General features: G+C 47.4%; 1 protein-coding gene across 1 annotated transcript; it reads left to right on the plus strand.

Annotated features, from left to right (window-relative positions):
• Window positions 1-1,785: 1,785 nt before the first annotated feature.
• FBXO21 (F-box protein 21) lies at window positions 1,786-20,650 on the plus strand. Its single transcript, XM_041488508.1, has 12 exons — window positions 1,786-2,017; window positions 4,423-4,558; window positions 7,049-7,143; window positions 8,968-9,089; window positions 10,717-10,863; window positions 11,355-11,488; window positions 11,706-11,842; window positions 12,336-12,512; window positions 13,197-13,329; window positions 15,736-15,926; window positions 16,817-16,974; window positions 20,029-20,650. Exons 1-12 carry the CDS (start codon window positions 1,812-1,814, stop codon window positions 20,205-20,207), a joined length of 1,815 nt encoding a protein of 604 aa, XP_041344442.1. The 5' UTR covers window positions 1,786-1,811; the 3' UTR covers window positions 20,208-20,650.
• The last annotated feature ends 114 nt before the right edge of the window (window positions 20,651-20,764 follow it).

A 20,764-nucleotide genomic window follows, 5' to 3' on the forward strand; every position in this document is an offset into this window, starting at 1 on the left:
AGGTACTGATATAAGGTCAGAACCTCAGCTACTGAGAATTTTAGATTTTCTGTGCTGACAGGTACTGACCCTCAAGGCAACGCTGCATTTGATCTGAGGCCGTGGAGAAGGCTTCCAAAATGGAATGATAAAACTAAGATTATGGGTGTGGAGTTTGAATAGAAGTGTGTAATATCACATGGTGGAAAAGTTTAAGATTTTAGAATATAGTAATATATGAAAATTATTTCTATTTCTATATATATATATATATATATAATTTAATTTAATATATAACAGTATCAATTAATTTAATATATAATAATACATGTATATAAATGTATATAATATAGACAATAATAATATCTGTTATACATAATATATATAGCTATATATATATAAAACAAGATAGATGTTTTAGGGTGGAAGCCAGTCCTTCTTCTTTACCTTCTTCACAAATTTAAGTAGTATTCTGTAATTACATTAAAAAGTCCACATTACAGAACACAGGTAATTAGTCATTAAGTTTAAAAAATAATAATTTAAGTATCATTTCTTAATTAGACAGTTTATCCTTAAAAGACCTTATACTGCTACACATTGATAAGTCTCCTTTTGGTATATTTTGAGATATTTTTACACATTGATATGTTCCCTCTGTGCACCTCTTTTAGGTATTGATATACATTCGGTATTGATTAAATAAGGTCCCCTTTGGGTACCTCCTTTTCACTATTGATACCCATTGATGAGGCCCCTTTTTGGAATCTCCTTTCCGATATTGATACACCTTGAGACATCCCCCTGTGCATTCCTTTTTTGCTGTTGATACACATTGATAGGTCCCCTTTTTGGAATCTCCTTTCCAATATTGATACACTGATGAAACCCCCTTTTTGTCCCCCCCCCTTTTCAATATTGATACATTTTGATCATTCCCCTTTGGACACCCCCTTTCCGATATTGATACACATTGATAGATCCCCCTGTGCACCCCATTTTTGATACTGACACACAGTGATGAGGCCCCTTTTTGGCACTCCAATATCGATCACATTGATGCAGTCCTTTTCTGGCCCCCATTTCTGATATTGATCACATTGATGAGGCCCCTTTTTAGCCCATATTTACAATATTGATCATACTGATTCGGTCCCTTTTTGGCACTCTGTTTCCAATATTGATACACATTGATGAGGTCCCTTTTTTGGCACTCCATTTCCAATACTGATCACATTGATCCCTTTTTGGCACTCTGTTTCCAATATTGATACACATTGATGAGGTCCCCTTTTTGGCACTCTGTTTCCAATATTGATACACATTGATGAGGTCCCTTTTTTGGCACTCCATTTCCAATACTGATCACATTGATTTCTTTTTGGCACTCTGTTTCCAATACTGATACACATTGATGAGGTCCCGTTCTGGCACCTCCTTTTCCAATATTGATACACATTGATGAGGTCCCTTTTTTGGCACTCCATTTCCAATACTGATCACATTGATCCCTTTTGGGCACTCTGTTTCCAGCATTGATACACATTGATGAGGTCCCTTTTTGGCACCCCGTTTCCAATATCGATCACACCGATTCGGCCCCTTTCTGGCACTCCGTGTGCAATGCTGACAGCCCGATGCGGTCCCCCTGTGCCCGCCGTTCCCGGTACCGACAGAGCCCCGTGCCCTCTCCGTGCCCCGCGCTCCCGTCACTTGTCCGACGCTCCCTTGCCCGCTCTGCGCTCGGCGCCGCGGCCGCACTTGGCGGACGCTCCCCGGGCCGCCCCTCCCCGGAAGCGCCGGCGGCCCCGGAGCGCAGGTAAACAGCCAAGATGGCGGCGGAGGCCGCGGGCCCGGTGGGGCCCGGCAGCGGCGGCGGGACGGGCCTGACGGACCTGCCGGGCGAGCTGCTGGAGCTCATCCTCTGCTGCGACGTGCTGGGCGCCGCCGACATCGGCCGCGTGTCCTGCACCTGCCGCCGGCTGCGCGAGGCGTGCCAGCCCCGCGGCAAGGTGTGGCGGGAGCGCTTCCGCCTCAGGTGGGCAGCGCCGCTCGGACGGGAGGGAACCGGCACCGCCGGCGTTCCGCGGCACCGGGGATGGTCGGGCGGGCAGGGCCGGCCTGGGAGGGTCGCGTGGGGCGGTGGAAGTGCCGCCGTCAGCGCTCGATCCCTTGGCGGTGAGCTCCGCCCGGGCTGGGTGAGCCTGCGGCGGGCGGGGAGGCGGCTGCAGGGCCGTCCTTGCACCCCGTGCCACGGGCAGGGGCACCGGGCACCCTGCCAGGCTGCTCCAGGTGATCCAGCCTGGCCTGGAACACTTGCGGGGATGCGGCGGCTCCGGGCGGGTGTCGTGCGCTGCTCCGAGCGCTCTGCGGGGCTGCCTGCCCTCCCGGCTCCCGCGGAGGGACCGGCCGGGCCTGCTGCTCGCGGGGGATCCCCCTTGGCCCAGAGCAGGTTTGTGGTCCTTTCCACACCGCGGCCCGTGAATCCCCTGCATTCCCAGGGCCAGCCCGGGCTCTGGCAGTGGAATCGTGCGCTGGGGCTGTGCATCGGCCTCCCTGACCCCTCCAAAAGTTCCAAAGCAGCAGCCAAGACCCATCTCAGGACTGGTGCTGGACAGCAGAGAGGTGTTTGTGTGTGAGCATTTGGGGAGAGCAGTTCTCACAGATACCCAGGTCCTGGGATGGGGCTTTGCTGCTGTTCTGCTTCCCCCAGGGTGCTGTGCTCGGGGCACTGTGCATATTTTGGCTGGGGTGAAGGGTGATTCTGATATTGGTGATGCTGTGCTGGTCTCAGCAGCCCTGGGGGCAGCTCTCCTCGTCCCTGAGGCTGTCCAGGCTCATCTCTTACCTGCTTTTGTCTGTGTTGGCACAGGAAAAGCAGCAGAATTGCTTTCTCTAGCTGCCAGATTGCTCCTGAAATTCAGTTCAGCCCAAGTGTGGGGATTGTTCCCTTTCCCCCCTTTTCACAGGGGTAAAAAAGCTGCTGAGGAATTACAGCTTCTCCACTGCTCCAAGGCATGGCTCTGGGGCTGACTTTCAGCAGTTCAGTGGCTGCAGTTCCTGCAAGTGGCACCCTGGTTGGGATCCAGCAGCTGGAATGGGATGTGGTGGGTGATTGGCACACGTTGCTCTCCTCCTCTCTCCTTGGTAATGGAATTTTTGGCAGGTGGCTTCACCCTGACCTTGCCATCCTGGCTGGATTCCATTGTGAGCAATGGCACTTTGATCTTTCCAGAATTCCCACTGTCCTTCCAAGCCATGAAATTCTCCTTTCTCATCCCAAAACAGAGGACTGTGATGGTTATTGTGAGGTGGCTGCATTTAAGCAGGACTGAAAGGCCAGGGATTCATCAGGATAGAGATTGTTATGTAATGTGTGGTTATTTGACTTTATTTTGTGGAGACAAGTGCAGGGGAGTTTTATTATTAACCAGCAGTGAAATATCTTCCAGGTGTGCTTTGGACACTGGTAATAATTATTATACAGGAGGAGTGATTTCAATATTTGGTAAATCAAATGTATAAATATACATACATATATATAACCTGAAAAGAGCCTAAGGCAAAGGAAAATGTTTTGTATAAACCAGTAATAATGGACAGCATTTCAAAATGTGGAATAAATCCACCAGCAAATGAAAAGAAACTCCTTTCTCTCAGCTTCATTTCCAAAATATTTCCATCTGTGCTGATTCTTGTTCATGTTTCTCACACAAGTGATCTTGGTGTCTTCACAGCAGCAGGAGTTGCAGTGCTGGCACCTATTTTATGGCACAAAGCTGTGTTGTGGCACCACACACCCACTTTGTTCAGAAAGGTGCTGCTAACAGCCCCCAAAGCATGCCCTGAAGTTGGATTTTCAGCTGAACCTTGAAATTCTGAATAAGCTGTGAAATGTGTGGTCTTTAAGTCTCAGTAAAGGAGGGTTTTTTAACAAAAAAAGTGTGAGGTGGTTTTTTTTTTTCCTTCAAACAATTATTTCTTGTCTCTTGTCAAACTGCAGAAGCATTTAGCTGTCACAATTTGACTTCAGGTTGTGTTTTCCTCCCGTAGATGTTGCCACCAGCAAGGGCAGTGGAGGGAGCTGTGTTTTAATGAGCTCCCCGAGGTGGTAGGAAGAACACAGGACAGAGAATTCCCCTTCTGTTCAGTGCCAGGTTGGCTTCCTTCTTTGTGGTAAACTCTTTTAATTATAAAACTGAAGCATTTAGGATGTTTAGGTATTAAAATCCTGGAGTGGGAGCCTCTGAAGGCTTTAGGAGAGCTTGCTTTTAAATAATCATTAATGCACAGCTGCAGTTGGGGAGTTGTGCTTTGATGTCTGAGGTAATTTAATACAGTTTAAAGCTGGGCAGTGTCTGGGCTCTGTCTCAGCTCCTCAAGTCGTTCTGGAGGTTCTCAGGGAGGTGAAATATTGATGATGCTGTTGGTTTGTGTGTGCAGGTGGCCATCCCTGCTGAAGTACTACAGCCACAGTGACAGTGTCAGCTGGCTGGAGGAGTACAAGGCACGGCACAACGCGGGGCTGGAGGCACAGAGGATTGTGGCCTCCTTCTCCAAAAGGTTCTTCTCAGAACATGTAAGTCCTCCTCTCTTTGTGTGTGTGTGCAGCAGCCCTGCCACTTGTCTAATAGAATCATTAATAAAATCAGTAATTGAATCATTAAGGTTGGAAAAGACCTTCAGTATCAAGTCCTGAACTGTGTCCCTAAGCACCACATCTTCATTTTCTGAACCCTTCAGAGGATCTTTGAAAAGCCAGAGCTGACATTCCTAAATTCTCTCAGGAAAACAAATCTTGCCCCTCTGCAAGGAGAAGCTGAGAGCAGCACAGTCCAGGTGTCTGTAGGGCTGCCTGTGTAGGTCTCACAGCTTCATCTGCTGGACAGAAACCAGAGCTCAGAGAGGCTGAGACTTCTCACAACACCCTGGGCTGACATCTCCAGTACACAAAGAACATCATCCTTATTATTATTATTATTATTATTCTTTCAGAAATGTTGGGGCTTGCAAATGATGCAGCCTCAAGAGCCCACGTTCTGCCCTTGGTCTGCTGCCAGAAGGGTTTAGGCTGAGCCCAGCACTGATCCTTGCACCAACCCAACAGCAGCTGCTGCCAGGAGATTTTCCTGACGAGGGTCCAGAAAACTGAACTCCTTCGAAGGACAGCGATTGCACCACTTCCCTAAGCAGCTTGTTCCAATGCTTAACAACCCTTTCCATTAATGAATTCTTCCTAATATTCAACCTAAACCTCCCCCGGAGCAGCCTGAGGCTGTTTCCTCAGCACTGCCTGAGCATTCACATCACCAGGGTGTATTCTTTAAAAATTCTTAAACCATTCAAAAGTTGTTTATTTTTTAGAGGGTTTTTCCCTTTTAAAAATGTGTTTGTCTAGTCTTTATTATTATTTTTATTAGGAAAAGGCTCTTCTTCCCCCAGAGGGTGCTGGGCACTGCCCAGGCTCTCCAGGGCAGTGGGGACAGCCTCTGGCTCTGCCAGAGCTCCAGGAGCATTTGGACAGCACTGCCAGGGATGTGGTGGGATTTTGGGATATCTGTGCAGGGTCAGGAGTTGGACTGAGTGATCCTTGTGGTAGCTTGGGATATTCCATGATTCCATAGTAATTCAAAGATTCACCCTCCTTGATTGTGATCAATATTTTTCATTAGTTTCTCTTGCCTCTCTCTCCATATTGCCTCAGCTGTTCATTTAGAGATTTTGTATTTCCTGACTTTGTGTAAAATGCTGAAACACAGCCAGAAGGGGAGAGAGTTCCAAATCCAGAGGTGTGTGGAGTGCAGCACACCCTGGGATTGCATTCAGCCCTAAAAGCTCTTTGCTTTTTGCTGGGAGTTCAGCCCTGGCTCTGGGAATTCTGAAGGCCACAGGGTTTGTTGACACAAAGCACAGCTGCAGACCTTGTGCAAGGATGAGTTCTGAGAGCTGTCACAAGCCCTTTGAGTGCAGGAGCAAAGCACAACAGGGCCACTCGGTTGCAAAGTGTGTTTTTGAAGTTCTCCAGGCAGCCATGACCCTGAAATGCTTCTTTGTTCAGTGGGGAAAAGGTGGGAATGTGGTGTCTAACACTGACATGCACATGAGACAGGAGTTACTGGGCTGTTTGCTTGGTGGCTGTGGATTTTGGCAAGCTGTACAGCTGGGTCAGCCTGGAATTGTGTGAAATGAATATAAATACTGCCTGTAACATTGGCTGAATTCAAAATCCCACACAAGAGCCACTAAACAGCCCCCCTTTTATGGCTCCTGTGCAGAAGGAAGGCAGCAGGGCCAGGAGGGTGTTTGGTGTCTCCTGGCTGCTCTGTTCTGCAGCAGCCAGACATTTGTCCATGGAGAATTGTCAGAGCATTAACTGGGAGAAGCAGCTCCTGGATTCCTCCTGTTTTGATCACATATGCAAAGACCATGTAGAGACCATTAAGCAATACCCAAAGGCCTCATGATGAGAACCATCTCCTGTGGGGCCAGAAACTGCAGCTTGATTCCCTGCTCAGAGCTGAGAGAAGGCTTTCAACCCATATATGAGCCCATATCCTATAGTGAAAAGCTTGAAAGCCAATTTTTTTACAGTTCAGCCAAAGTTTAAAAAGTAATTCTGAATTCTGGAAGAAAATAGCAGTTCTGAATATAGATGCAGAAATGGTTGTTGCAAAAAATAAAGGCTCCTGCCTCTTCATTCCTTCTCCCAGGATGAATCTCCTGCACAGGGGGTGTATGGAGAGGTTCAGTCAACCACAAGCAGAAGTTGATTCCACCTTAAAATCACTTGCAGCTTGTGCCCACCCTGCATAAATGTGACTCTGCTGGTCCTGAGCTCAGCATCACAACCCTAAATGCTGTAGAATTGGGCTGAAATTGCTATAGGATGTTCCTGGGGTTCTCAATGGATTAATACATCAATGAGTACAGACTGGGAGTATTTGGGGAGCATGAGGTTTTTAAGATCTTCAGTAAATTGAAAAAAATGGACTAATTTGGTTTTGAGACTTTTTCTGAAGTTATGGGAGAACCTGTTGTGCTGTGCATAACTCCTTGTCTGCTTTGGCAGGTGCCCTGTGATGGATTCAGTGACATTGAGACTCTGGGGTGCCCCAGCCATTTCTTTGAGGATGAGCTGATGTGTATCCTCAACATGGAAGGAAGGTAAGAGAGGGCTGAGAAATGGCAGGGATTTCCCTCTTCCACCAGTTCAAGGAGAAAAATACCCTGGTTAATGCTTGACCTCAGCTTCTGCCCTTGGTCACTCATTAAACAACACCCCCAGGCTTGCTGAGGCCTGATTTCACAACAGATTGAGTATTTCCAGAGGAAACCATGGAAACCTTGTCCCACAAGAAGATCCCTGGGTTTTGTGTTGCTTTTTGTTGTTTATTTCCTTGCCAGCTCATGGCATGCATTCCCAGGCTTTCTGGGGCCTGATTTCACAATCACAACAGATTGAGTATTTCCAGAGGAAACCATGGAAACCTTGTCCCACAAGAAGATCCCTGGGCTTTGTGTTGCTTTTTGTTGTTTATTTCCTTGCCAGCTCATGGCATCTCTTGGGACATATCCCATGCACCCTCAGCTCTGCCTAAGCAGTTCCCATCCTCTTGTTCCTTTTTGATTTAAGCCTGGATCAGTTTGCTGGACTGATTTGCAGGATTAGGCCAGAGCACCAGAGGGAAGCAGGAATCCTTCAGGATTGCCATCATGAATCCCTGTACCCTGAAATTCCAGCTTTTTCTTTCCTTTTCTGAGCTGGAGTAGGTTGGTTCAGTTTTTGTCCCCAGAGAAGCAACTGAGTTGAATTCAGCCATTGCAAAGTTTGCAGTTCTGTAAATTATTCAGACAGGTGGTAAATAAAACTCCTGGGTTTTATCTGCCTGGGTAATCTCATCACCTTGATTAACGCTGAGCAAGATGAGTAGGTTTATTTGAAGGCTTTATTTGCTTTATTTGAAGGTTTTTCTGCTGGTACCACCTACCCAGGCTGGGTTTGGTGTGACACAAAGCTGTGATAAATGTCCTTAATGGGGCCTAATAGCCTTGATTAGAGGGACTGTTAATAGGGCTTGAAAAAACCCAACTGGAATGGCAATCATCTCATTTTTGCCTTTTCCCATCCATTTTATTGCCTTCTCTATTTGAGCTCTATTTGAGCTGGGCCTGAGCATCTCTCATTTGACAACTGGTTAAAAAGCTTTTGAGGCTTTGCACTGGCCAAATGCCTCCCCATAAAGCAGAATTGATGCTAATTACACCCTGATTAAGCTGTAGTCAGTGCCATTTGAGGAGCATTAGGCTAAATCATCTTCCCTGGAAGATATCCCAATAAAGCAGTTGTCCCTATTGAGGATCCCAGTTTATTGGAAGAAGATAAAATGTTATGAGTTTTAGTTGCCCTGCTGTCCAGGAGGATGGAGAGGCTTTAGAAAGTGATGGGGCTTTCCCGTAAAAAGTTTTGGAATTGTGTCATCTACAGAGCAACTGTTGATCTCCTCCTGCCTTGTCAGAGCTACAGAGTTGGTTTTTCTCTGGGGAATTTCGTTTTTCTTCTTAATACTATTGGACTGACGTTCATGTCCCTCATCAATCTATTTTTAATGCTGAGAGGATGCTTTAGGAGTGGCTCTGGAGAGATGCAGTCAGACAGAGGGTAATGTTTTATGAATAAAGTATAGGATTTTAATCAGATTTTCCTGAGCTCCTTGAATTAGGATCTGTGTTGTTTCCCATGATAATGTATCTTCTCAAAAGAATGTATTGGTGATGGGATGAAAATTGGAGATGATAGGAGCAATGTTTTGCAAGTTATGTGGCTTTTTGTGATAAATTCCTCTCAACATTCCCCTTTTGGTTTGACTTTCAGTGCTTGTTGAGAAAAACAATTACCCAAACTGTAAACTTGTATTAAAACTTAAACCAACTGTTCACCCTTCAAATACCTGTTTAGGGAAATGCTTCCTCTTGTGTTTAACTGTGCAGGAAAGGTCTCACCTGGAAGTACTATGCAAAGAAAATTCTCTATTTCCTACGGCAGCAGAACATACTAAAGAACCTGAAGGAGTATCTGCAGCGCCCCACGGAGCGGCAGTCCTTCCTGGAGGGTGAGTCCTTGGCAGAGAGCCCAGCCAGAGCACCTAATGACAGCTCTCCATCATGCTTTGACTTGCAAGGAGCCTGCCTTGCTTAGACTCCAGCAAGCCCTTGGCTAATGACTCAGAGTTCAGGCTGGATTTTGGATGTGTCTGGAATGCTTCCCATCCTGCAGCAGCGTTGCATCAAAATGTCAGGGTGGCATCAGGGTGCTGTCAGTGCTGTGTGCTTGAAAAATCACCCTGGACAGCTGGGCTGAAGGCAGAAAATGGTAAAACACTGGAATCTTGAACAAGGTGCTGAGAAAATGAGCTGTAGCTCAGCATCCTTATTACTGACATTGCTGCTGTGGCCCCTGAGCTGATTCCCAGTGAGCTCCCTGCTTTCCCCCTTCCCAGGAACTCCTCAGATAAGGGCAGGGAGCAAGCAGAGGGAATTGCTGTAGCCTGAGCACTGGGAGTGTCTCAAGAACTGAGTGCTAGACTTTGGTGGGAAACAAATCCAAGTCCAGTCCCATGGTGGGAGGGCACTTACACGTGCTAAGAAAGAAAAAGCTCTTTCTTCTGCTTCTTCTGCTCTTCATGTCCTCAGTCTGATAGATTATTCTCCTTGTGTCTTCTGAATGGCTCAGAAGCTGCCAGAGGCTGTAAAAGAGTCCCTTCCTCTTGGTACACACTCCAGAATGTCCCTGAAAGAGGACAAAAGAGGCTGTAACACCAAAGCTGGTTCTTGTTAGTGCAGTAGACTTTGAAGAAGGGGCTGATAGGGAAAGTAAAAAGTGGTGTTTTCTAGAAAAAAACAAATTAATTATGAGACTTAGTCATGTGGGTGACAAATATGTGTGATTTGCTTCCCATTAATGTGCCAGCAGGAAGTGTTTTGGGAATTTCCACCTGGTCAGCACAGGGAACACTCTGGGAAGACAGAAAGGAGACATGGGGCCCTGCTGAATTCCTTGATTTACAGGCCTGTCATGGACATGCTGACAAAGCCTTGTAGGAGGCTGGAAAATGTATGGTCCATGCAAAATCCTTGCAGCTGATTCCAAAGATTGAAGAGGAGGCTTTGGAAAAAGGAGTGGTGCCAAGGAGAAGGCTCTGTGAAAAGGAAATGTTTTCCTGCAGAGGCTGGGGCAGGAGGAACATGAAAGCTTGTTCTGTTCTGTTGTGTTAGGAAGATGGAGAGCAGGTGTGGAAGAGAAAGATGAATGTAGCAGATAAGGAAATGATGAACAAGGATGATATGGAGGATGTGACAGGCAGCAATCAGAGCTGAGGCAGTTTGAGTGAAGCTGGGATTGTTTCAGGCTCTGAATAAAAATCTCTGTCTGTTGGGGAGGTGCCAGGGGCTGCAGTGTGAGCACAGAGCTGGTCAAGCCTGACCAAGCAGCATTCCTGCTCAAGGTACAGATGCCTTTCAGCGTGGTGGAGAGGGCAATACTGAGTTCAGCTGGTAATTTCTCATGTCAGCTCACTCTCTGCATTTTGTGTAACAAATCCAGGAGATGACTGCAGGATTCAGACACAGAGCTCTGCTGTTCTGCTGCAAGCACTCGCTGCATGCCTGGAATGTAGAGCAGGCAAAACCAAGCAAAGAAAAAACTGAAGTCCTGTTTCTTATGCAGTTTGTTTTTTGCAGGTGCTGTTTTGATTGATCAGTACTGTAACCCCCTGTCAGACATCTGCCTGAAGAGTGTCCAGGCCCAGGTGGACGATATCACAGACAAAGTGCGCAAAGTGCTGCGGACCAAGAACCCCAGGCACCCCAGCTTGGCTTCCAAGGCAGGTACTGTACAGAAATGTGCCTTCCTGCAGAGCCCTCCTACACCTCTGCACAGCTGAAAGAGCTGGGGAGTTGTGGCAGCTTAAAGAGCTGTTGTTTTTATCCCCTGACAAACAAAATTGTGACATTTACTGAAGCCATCATTCACGAAACAGCTGTTCAATAGCCCGGGGTTCAGTCTGATGCTGAAAGAATTGGGAGGGCAATTCTATTTTTTCCCATTGGTCTCTGGAATCTTATTAGTCCTGTTATCTACAGCTGAGCTGTGAGACTGGGAAACAACCTCTTTCCTGCCAATCTCAAAAAATCATCGGTAGAAAGGTGCATGTTTATCATCTCCAAAGGTCAGGCAGCATCTTGCTCCATGGTTTTATAAACACTGAGTAATTTCTGGCTTTCAAGGAGAGTCTGAGCCTGCCCATGTGAAGATTTCATTGCATAAAGGTTGAGTGCTCTTGTTTTCTCAGTCTTTATTTCACTGCATGTGTTTCCAGGAGAGGTTCTCATTCCAGAAGTGGAACTTCAGAGGCAGGTGCTTGATGCCATGAACTGTGTCCTGTATGAGCAGCTGAAATACAAAGGAAATGAGCTGGATTACTACAACTCCCTGAATTCCTACATTCACCAGGTGTGTGTGTGTGTCAGGCAAAAACTGGGAGGCTGCAAGGCACTTTATTTGTCTGAATGTAGCCAGACAAATCTCTGTGAAGAGCAACTCTTGAATAAATATGTTACCCTTCAGTGCATATTCTGTCAAGTTGCATTTTCAGCTGTGAAATCAACCCTTGAAATTTGTGTTTTTCTTGAATCCTGCCTGTGTTTTTTGTCTCATTTTTCTCCCCCAGGTTTTGATCCGCAGGACAGGAATTCCCATCAGTTTGTCTGTGCTTTATTTAACAATTGCCAGGCAGCTGGGAGTCAAACTGGAGCCTGTCAACTTTCCCAGCCATTTCCTACTGCGATGGTGTCAAGGGAAAGAAGGGTGAGTGACCTGCTGAGCTCTGAAACTGTGCCCACAGTGACAAAAACCAGAACATACTTACAGCTCCAGACCTATGTGAGAGTGTTTAATTGTGTTCCATCTGCCTGTACAGAGGGAAAGATCAGATCTTTAGGAAGGTTTTCCTAGAACTCAGCTGCTGCTACTGAATGGTAACAGATTTCCTGCTCTAGACCTAGAGAGGAATGTTCAATTGTTTTCCACATGGAATTGTAACCTATACAGAGGGGAAAAAACAGATCTTTAAGAAAGTGTTCCTGAAATTCAGTTCTGCTGCTGCTGAATAATAACAGATTTCCTGAAATAATAGTACCCATGAGGTGATGTGGGAATTATGGACCAGGTAGTCTCTGTTTAGGAGGGAGCTGAGGAATGAAGGACACAGGTTGGAAATGCTGAGGGAAGAACAGAAACAGCAAACCCTGCTTTACCACGAGACCCTGATCACAGTTTGGGCTCTCTGTTGCCTCTTCAGAAGCACAGATATTTTTGACTACACCTACATCGATGCCTTTGGGAAGGGCAAGCAGCTGACAGTGAAGGAGTGCGAGTACCTGATCGGGCACCACGTGACAGAGGAGTTCTATGGAGTGGTGACCTCCAAGGAGGTCCTGCAGCGCATGGTGGGGAACCTCCTGAACCTTGGCAAGAGGTGAGTTCAGGATCCATACCCTGGGAAAAAGGACCTGGGGTACATTATCTGCATGTCTGATATTGCTGCTTCAAAAAGGTGTCGCTCACCTCCTGAGATGCTGAAAATTCCCTGTGTCACAAAGCATTTTAATCACCTGCATCTGAGGGGAAACAAAAATATTTATGAAACTAGTTCCTCTCAAGAAAATAGGCAAGATATTTTTATTTTCTCTGTGAAAAGCTGATAGGGACTGTCCACTTTAAGAGCAGAGCCTTTTCCTGTCATGTGGAAGGCACAACCCCCACGTTCAGATGAGCATTTTCAGAGATCCTGTTGGTGTGTAGAACATTAAGTTTTGTTTCCAAATCCTCCTGATAATCCCTTTCCCGAGCAGCCAGAGACAGACTCACAGAAGTGGAAGGATTGTTGAGGTGTCAGGGGAACAAAAGGAAGTGTCTTGGAGAGTGATTTCTCTGTGTGGGATCATCTGACCCAGGAGAATAGCAGTGGGTGGGAGGTCAGAGTTCAGTAATCAGGTGTGGAATGCTTTTCCTTGTAGCAAGCTGATGTGGTGAGTGACAATCCATTCTGGAGTCACTGTTGTGAGCATGCTGTACCTGCAGCACCGTTCTGGGGACTCCCCCTGTCCCTGGGAGCTCTGGGTTGCAGAGGCTCACAGGTGAGTTTCCTTTCTGCTGGCAGAGAGAGCACTGACCAGTCCTACCAGCTCCTGAGAGACTCCTTGGACCTGTACCTGGCCATGTATCCAGACAATGTGCAGCACCTCATGCTCCAGGCCAGATTATACTTCCATCTGGGAATCTGGCCAGAAAAGGTACCTGGGCACTCAGGGGAATGCTTTGGGGAAGGCTGAGCACTATTAACACGGGGTTATTGATTTTTGGGCTATGTCAGCCTGCATTACAGTCTGACACAAGTTGTTTCTGTAATAAATGCAGTTGGAGAAGTTCTCACGTTGCAGAGAATCAATTTTAAGCAGGGAAAGTGGATGATTCTTGGCTGCCTGTCCTAGGGGAGACTTGGGAGCAGCTTTGAGTCATAATTTATTATTTACAGCTTGTCTTGAAACCAACACCATGGACTGTGAGTTATAAGAGTATCCTGTTGCTCTGTGCTTAAATTGTGGTAAAACTCCTGCTGGGCTCCTGGAAAGGGAGCAATTACCTTATCAGAAAACTTTAGGATGTTATCTTTTATAAATAAAACCAAAGCTGTGCTCCCAACTTTGGCCACACAGTCTGTGGCTCTTGTGAAAAAAGAACCTTGATATTCCTGTCTTTGGAATTCCTTTTCCTTCAGGGTAACAACTCCAGTCCTGTTATCTTGGGAGTGTGGGAAGGAAGGCGCTGAGATTTACAGGTTGTCTGGGTCATCCAAGGCTTTCACTGAATCAGGAGAAGGCACAGAGAAGAGCCTGTAACTCAAAAAAGTCTGATTTTTTTAGTGTGTCACTGCAGCACAGAAGTTTTTCCTACTCAAAATTTCCTGTGCTGGTTCAGTGGAGCCTGTGCCAGTTCCACCTGTGAGGTTTGCGAAGGGGACAGGAGTATTGGACAGGAGCTGGACAGCTGAGCAGAAGCAAAGCTCTTCCCGCCAAATCAACTGGAACAGGACTGCTGGAGAAGCTCCCTCCTTCCCTTTGAAGAGCAAACTGTGCTAAGCTTGGCCTTCTTTTCTTATGGCAGCAAATTTTAGGGTTAGTACAGAAAAACCAGCACCAAAAAATTGTGTATGGGAGGGACTTAGTGAGCTGGACATAAATAGGGAACACTGAAAGATCTTCCTGGCACTCAGGGATGTGTTTGGAGAGCACCAGACTTGGATTTGCAGCCCCCAGAACATAGAACCCAACCCCAGGGCTGAGTTTTACTGAGTTCTCTGCAACAGCTGCAATGGAAATTAGCAAATTTGGATTTTTCAGGATTGCATCCAGTCATTCCAGGCTGCCAGGCAGGATTGCAGCTAACCAGAGAGAATGCTGTGTCTGACAGGACACAATGTACCAGCTTTGACAGGGGCTGCCAGATTTATGGATGGGTAGGAAATCTAAAAAGTCCTGCAGAGCTACACTTAATGTTGCCCTAAATATTTGTAAATAACAGTAAATAAAACTCCCAAGAATCTCTGGCAGCTGTGGTTACTTCCGTACTTCAGGATTTTTCAGGATTTTCACATCCTTCTTAATTCTTAATAGGATTAAAGTGGCCAAGAAGCCTGTGCTGTGTTTCTTCTCATGAATTACTCACCTGTTCTTTATTTAAATTGATTTTCCTCGATTTTTGGCTGCTGTTCATGCTGAACAGCCTGAGATTTCCATTCCTCTTCTGCTGCTGCTCTGAACTTAATGACCAAACCTATGATGAAGGAGACAATCATTTTACATGGTGCCAAAGTGTGGCAGATTTTGGGACTTGAGGTATTTGATGTTGAGACAGATACCTGTCTTTTCTCAACGTGTTTACACAAGAGGTTGGGGTTTTTTTCTTTGCTTTTACCAAAAAATTAAAATTTGCTTTGCCTGACTCTAACAGACTTGGCAGCAGGTGCTCTGATGTTGTGCCAGAGGGTGCTGGGAGGCTGGAATTGTGGATCTGCAGACCTTGCTACTCTGTGTTTTTCAGGCAGCCTGAGACAAGCAGCTTTTCTGTCTTGTTCCTTGGGAAAGCATCATGGAGGTTATTTCCATTTTCTCCTGTGCTGCCCTATTTTTGTTCCTCACAGACATGCTGAGAAGCTCTTTTAAATTAAAATATTAGTTCTCAAGAGCACCAGAAGTCACCTGGAATCACTTCCCAGCAGCATTTTTGGGACACTGGGAACTGCATTCTCATGACCACAAACCTTGAGAGATGGTCTGTGGGCACTAAACAGGACATGATGAACTCGTGGGGCTGAGTTTTAAGGAGCTGCTGTGCTCTCCAGTGCCCTTCCTGAAGCTGGAGCTTTACAAAGAGAAAAGGAATAAGAACAGGCTGTGTGCAGGCTGAACATGAAGCTGTAGCAGAGAACTGTGTGGAAGATGTTGTGGCAGATCTCAGGGCACTCACATGCAGCTGACTCCAGCAATCCTTCTGTATGTGTTTATGTCTGAGTGTGAAAAGAGAGGTGTCTGCTGAGGAAGGCAGGAGCCTCCCTTGAAATGGAAAATAACCTACGACAGTTTATAAGTTGTGCTGCTGCAGGGACGTGTCCTGACCCTGTTTTTGCTGTGGTTTGGAAGGTCCTGGACATCCTGCAGCACATCCAGGCCCTGGACCCATCCCAGCACGGGGCTGTGGGGTACCTGGTGCAGCACACCCTGGAGCACATCGAGCGGCGCAAGGAGGAGCTGGGCCCCGAGGTCAAGCACCGCTCGGATGAGAAGCACAAGGAGGTTTGCTTCTCCATTGGGCTCATCATGAAACACAAGAGGTGAGCTTGAAGCCTTCCCCACAGTCAGCTCTGTAGCAGCAGAGCAGAAGGGTTTGAGCTGACAGCAGTGAGATGTGGTTTAGTGCCAAGGAGGAGAGGGAAATGCCAGGCACGTGCGTTTGTCCCGTGCAGGAAAACGGGGGAGGCTCTGGGAGTACCTAGAGAGAGCAAATGTTTGTACTGCAGAGAGCCTGACTTGTCTGAGTCATCCTCTGTCACACAGGTAACATCCCCACAGCACAGAGCTCTTCAGGAAACAGCAGCTATCACTTAATGAGGGGTTGTGCAAGAGAGTCAACCTCAGAATCGATTCTGATATTCCCAGGACAGTTTGTGGATGTTTCCCTGTGCTCTCATTCCCTGTTCCTGCTGCACTGTATTGCTTTGGCCACTCCTCGGACTCACCAAGACATCCAGAGCATATTTGAGGGGCATCAGCAGTGACAGTTACAGCACCTCACAGTTAACCCCATAAATATTCTGTAAATAGTGATGGCTTTGTTCTCAGTGTTGGCCTTGCCATGTCTGTGTGATGAGCACAAGAGTAGTTACACAACCCAGCAGGGTGGTTGATCCTTCCTTATTTCTTCCTTCCTCTTCTGGCTGCTGACTACCAGGCTCTTTTGCCATTCTCTTTTCTTGCTCACATTTGGTTTTTCTTTGTCTTCAGATGTTTATTCCTGTCTGTTTATGCAGTCATTCATAGTTACTTCCCTCCACCTCAAAATACAAACACAAAGTCTTTCTGAATTGTTTTTTTCCCCTCTTGCTCCTCTCCTCCTTGTGCCAGCTCTCAGGAGGTTCCTATCCTGTTTGTGCTCTGTTAATCTTGAGGAAAAAGAGCTGGCTCTGGAGTTTCCACAGCCTTTGTGTGCAATTTCTTGAATCAGGTATGGCTACAACTGTGTGATTTATGGCTGGGATCCTGCCTGCATGATGGGCCACGAGTGGATCCGGAACATGAACGTGCACAGCCTCCCCCACGGCCCCCACCAGCCCTTCTACAACGTCCTGGTGGAGGATGGCTCCTGCAGATATGCTGCCCAAGGTGAGAAGGGGCTCCTGTGGGCACTCTGCCCATATCAGGACAAAGGGGTGCTTCACTGATTAATTAAGTGTGGTTAACGAGGGTTGTAAAGGTGGAGGTAGGAAGGAGAGATGATCCTGAGTCGTGGCCTGCTCTGTTTGCTCTCCATGAAATCAGCACTGCTGGGATTTACATGAAGGCTCACTCTGGTGTGATCTCCTCTTACCCCAGAAGTGTTTTGGACACTGTGATGGTGTGAACCTTGATTGCTGCTTTGAAAGAAATCATTCCGCTTCTGCTGGAGGCTGAAGGTCAGTCAGCAGCTCCCAACAGCTGTGCCTTGCACAGGACCTGGAAATGGGACTTAGTGAGGGGTTGCTGGTCAGGGCATGGTTCTGGCCACTGTCACATGCCAGGAACCCAGGGAACACAGGTAACCTGGCTGTTAGTGCCACCTTTAACCAGAACAAAAATGAATGTCTCTTCAAAAGTGCAGGGAGGTGTAGAAATCTCTGTGTCACATGTGCTTTATGCAACAAACCCTAAGAGGAAACTCTTGTCTGGTGGTCAGAGTGTGTGGCTGGGATACAGGAAGTACTGTTGAACTGAGGTTCTGAAGAACGTTACAAAAGAGGAGCACATCTGTGACTCTGTACATTGTAAAAATGTTAATTTGCCTCGTGTTTGTGTTCCCCCTGTGACAGGGAGGTCCTATCCAGGCAGGGCAGCTGCACAGCCAGAGTGTGTTTGGCTAAGGGAAGATGTGGAAGCTGCTGGAGGGAAAATGCTGACCAAAATGCCCTTTCCCTGGGTGCTCCCTCATGTTCTGGTCTCCTGAGTGTGACAAGAGGTGTGACAATAGGTGGCTTTACAAGCAGGGACACTCCTCCCTCTGTAGATTTAAAGGGCAGGTGTTTCCCACTGTCCTGAGATTGTTTTTTTTTATATTCAGAAGCCCGGAAAGGTGAAGTGGCAAATCCTGATGGCTCAGATCAGGCAGGGCTTGGCCTGAGAGAGTCTTAAACCCAGAAATTCTCATGTGCCATGAGTTGACATTAAAATGTGCATCTTGGTAATTACCTAATCAGGTAATTGTCCCCAGTGCTGCTGGGGCTGAGTCATCACTTATCTTGTGTCTAATGATGTTTAAACAAACAGAACTCTGTCTGGTCCCACAGTTCTTGCAGGGTAGGCTGACACTGTTATTTCTGTGTAGGAGACACTGTTATCATTGCATCTCTGTGGCCTTCAAGAGTTCTGGTATTGCTGGGGAAAAGTGAAGGGTTTGTTCTTGCTGCTATTGATATCCCCTCTAAAACATCCTCAGATCATTTGGGAATGATTATTTCATATCCTCCTGACCTGACTCTGGGGAGGGAGGGAGAGATTTTACTGAAAGAATCCTAAACAAATCCTCATGTGGAGTTTAATTTAACCAGCTCAGAAATAACCCCAAGCTTATTATAGATAAATGTACCTCAGTTTGAGGCCTTCCTTTAAATCTGTGGGTTGAGTGCAGCTAATTCCAGAACTCCTGTGTTATTCAGGGAGTTTGGTACCTGTCCACTCTTGTCTGTGTTTTGTTTGCTTTGTGACAGCACAGGACAGAGATCTATAGCTCAAAACTGCTTGTCAGCACCTTTAGGAGGCTCCCACCTTGTGCTGAACTTGCCTGTGTCAGCCTGTTCCCCTGCCAGCTCCTGTTCCATCCCTGCAGCTCTCCATCCCTGCAGCTCTCCATCCCTGCAGCTCCATCCCTCCTGTTCCATCCCTGCAGCTCTCCATCCCTGCAGCTCCTGAGCACAGCTCCCAGCTCAGCCATGCTGCTGCAGAGCACTCAGCAGTGCACATTGTTTTCCGCAGTGGTGCAGTATCCAAAAAGGTCCTTTGCAAGCCTCTAGGACTGCACCAGGCTGCTGAGGCATAGAAAGCTCTGGTGCTGCTGGCTGCACACCCTGGCATGCAGCAGCTTCAAAGAGCCTGCTTGGATTAATAGGAATTCTCTGTTCTCACTAATGAACTGGATTTCAGAGACAGATTATTCCTGAATGACGTTCTCTGCACCCCAGCTCGTTCCTGCCCTGCCCAAAGTCAGCCTTTGATCCTGATGCAGCTTTTTTTTCCCTAGCTAATACTACCTGTTTTATCTGGCACTGTGCTGGAAAAAAATGACATCATTTGGGGAGTGCTGCAGGGCTCCAGCCTGTGGGATTTACTCCCAGTCCCTGCTCTGCACTGACACTGCAGAGCAGAGCAGCCCTTGGCCGGGGTCACCTTTGGGGGGTTCATGTTCAGGAGCCACCTTTGGGGTTCAGCGTTCAGGAGTCACCTTTGGGGTTCAGTGTTCAGGGGTCACCTTTGGGGTTCAGTGTTCAAGGGTCACCTTTGGGGTTCAGCGTTCAGGAGTCACCTTTGGGTTTCAGTGTTCAGGGGTCACCTTTGGGGTTCAGTGTTCAAGGCTCTGCTCCAAGCACTCTGTCTGTTTAACTCTTGTGCCTAATCCGGTTATCTGGAGGAATTAAACGTGTCCTTCTTAGCGTTTTTCACTGGACTTGGGGAAGCTTGGATTTAGGGAAGTTTATTTTGCTGGAGGCAAATGCTGGGCCTTGGCATGGTGGAAACACAGGCTGAGGGAGGAAGCTCTTGGCTCCTCCGCCAGGACAGTCTTGTGCAGATGGGCTCACCTTGGAGCATTTGAGGGGGATCTCTCCTGACACAGATCCTCCAAGGGCTGTGAGGGATTAGAGGAGCAGAGCTCACTGCAGCAGCTTCTCCCCACACTTACAGCTGAGCCCTGTGACCAGCAGAGTGGGAACAGCATCCTGCTCCTCCAGCCCAATGCCAGGCAATCCCAGGCACAAACCAGTTGCCATGTCCCTGGTCAGTGGGGCCACCAGGAGGTGAGGCTCTGTGAGCAGTCACACTGATTTGCTCTGCCCATTTCCCTGCATTAGGGTATTTTTTTCCTTTCGGGCACCAGATTTGGTGTTTCTAGAAACACACACAAGGCCTGAGAGAGGCCCAGATTCAGCAGGCTGTTCTGTGGTGGTAACTGCTGCTTCCCTTCCCTGACAGAGAACCTGGAGTACAACTCTGAGCCTCGGGAGATCCCTCACCCCGACATCGGCCGCTATTTCTCCGAGTTCACCGGCGTTCACTACCTGGCAAACACCGAGCTGGAGATTCGCTACCCAGAGGATTTGGAGCTCACCCGAGCCACGGTGCAGAAGATTTACAGCTCAGGCAAGGAGTGAGTGCCAGAGGCAGCCTGGGGACAGAAGCAGCTGGAGTGTAGCTTTACCCTCTCTGCAGAACTTGCGTGGGAAGCAAGTTTGGTGACAATCCTTTGGCTTAATGCATTGAAAACTGCACTGAACTTGGAAACTGGTGCTACAGCATCTTCCCATTGTCTGCCTGCCCGTCCTGGCCCAAAGGCACACGGACACTTTGGTACTTGAGGCCCAGCAGGAGGATCTTGCAGGGACAGCTGTGCCAGGAGCGTTGTCCTTGGGAAGGATCTGCACATTCTGCTCCTTCTGTTAGGAGGTCAACACAGCAAGATCCTGGTGTGGAATATGGAGGAATCCCTTCTTCCAGAGAAGGAAGTGGCTTGTCCTGGCAGTATTTTTGTTTGGCTGTGTGTGTCTGGTTTGGTTTGAGTGTATCCCATGCAGGCAATAGTTTTTTAAGTCTCTCACGTTTCGCTGTTGTCTGAATTTTTGGGTCAGGTATTGCTTCATCTCTGTAGTCTGATTGTTCCTAGAGCTACTGTTCCAATCCTGAATATCCTTCTGGGCCTGGCAATATCTTT

Source organism: Pyrgilauda ruficollis, unplaced genomic scaffold (assembly GCF_017590135.1).
Source record: "Pyrgilauda ruficollis isolate IOZ18807 unplaced genomic scaffold, ASM1759013v1 scaffold9, whole genome shotgun sequence".
NCBI classification, from domain to species: Eukaryota; Metazoa; Chordata; class Aves; order Passeriformes; family Passeridae; genus Pyrgilauda; species Pyrgilauda ruficollis.

Excerpts from the sequence above, each read along its gene's own strand:
- FBXO21 (XM_041488508.1), top strand. The coding sequence starts at position 1,812 with ATGGCGGCGGAGGCCGCGGGCCCGGTGGGGCCCGGCAGCGGCGGCGGG. Across the intron at positions 11,843-12,335 it reads TGGTGTCAAGGGAAAGAAGG|AAGCACAGATATTTTTGACT; the intron begins GTGAGTGACCTG and ends TTGCCTCTTCAG. Across the intron at positions 16,975-20,028 it reads CTGCAGATATGCTGCCCAAG|AGAACCTGGAGTACAACTCT; the intron begins GTGAGAAGGGGC and ends CTTCCCTGACAG.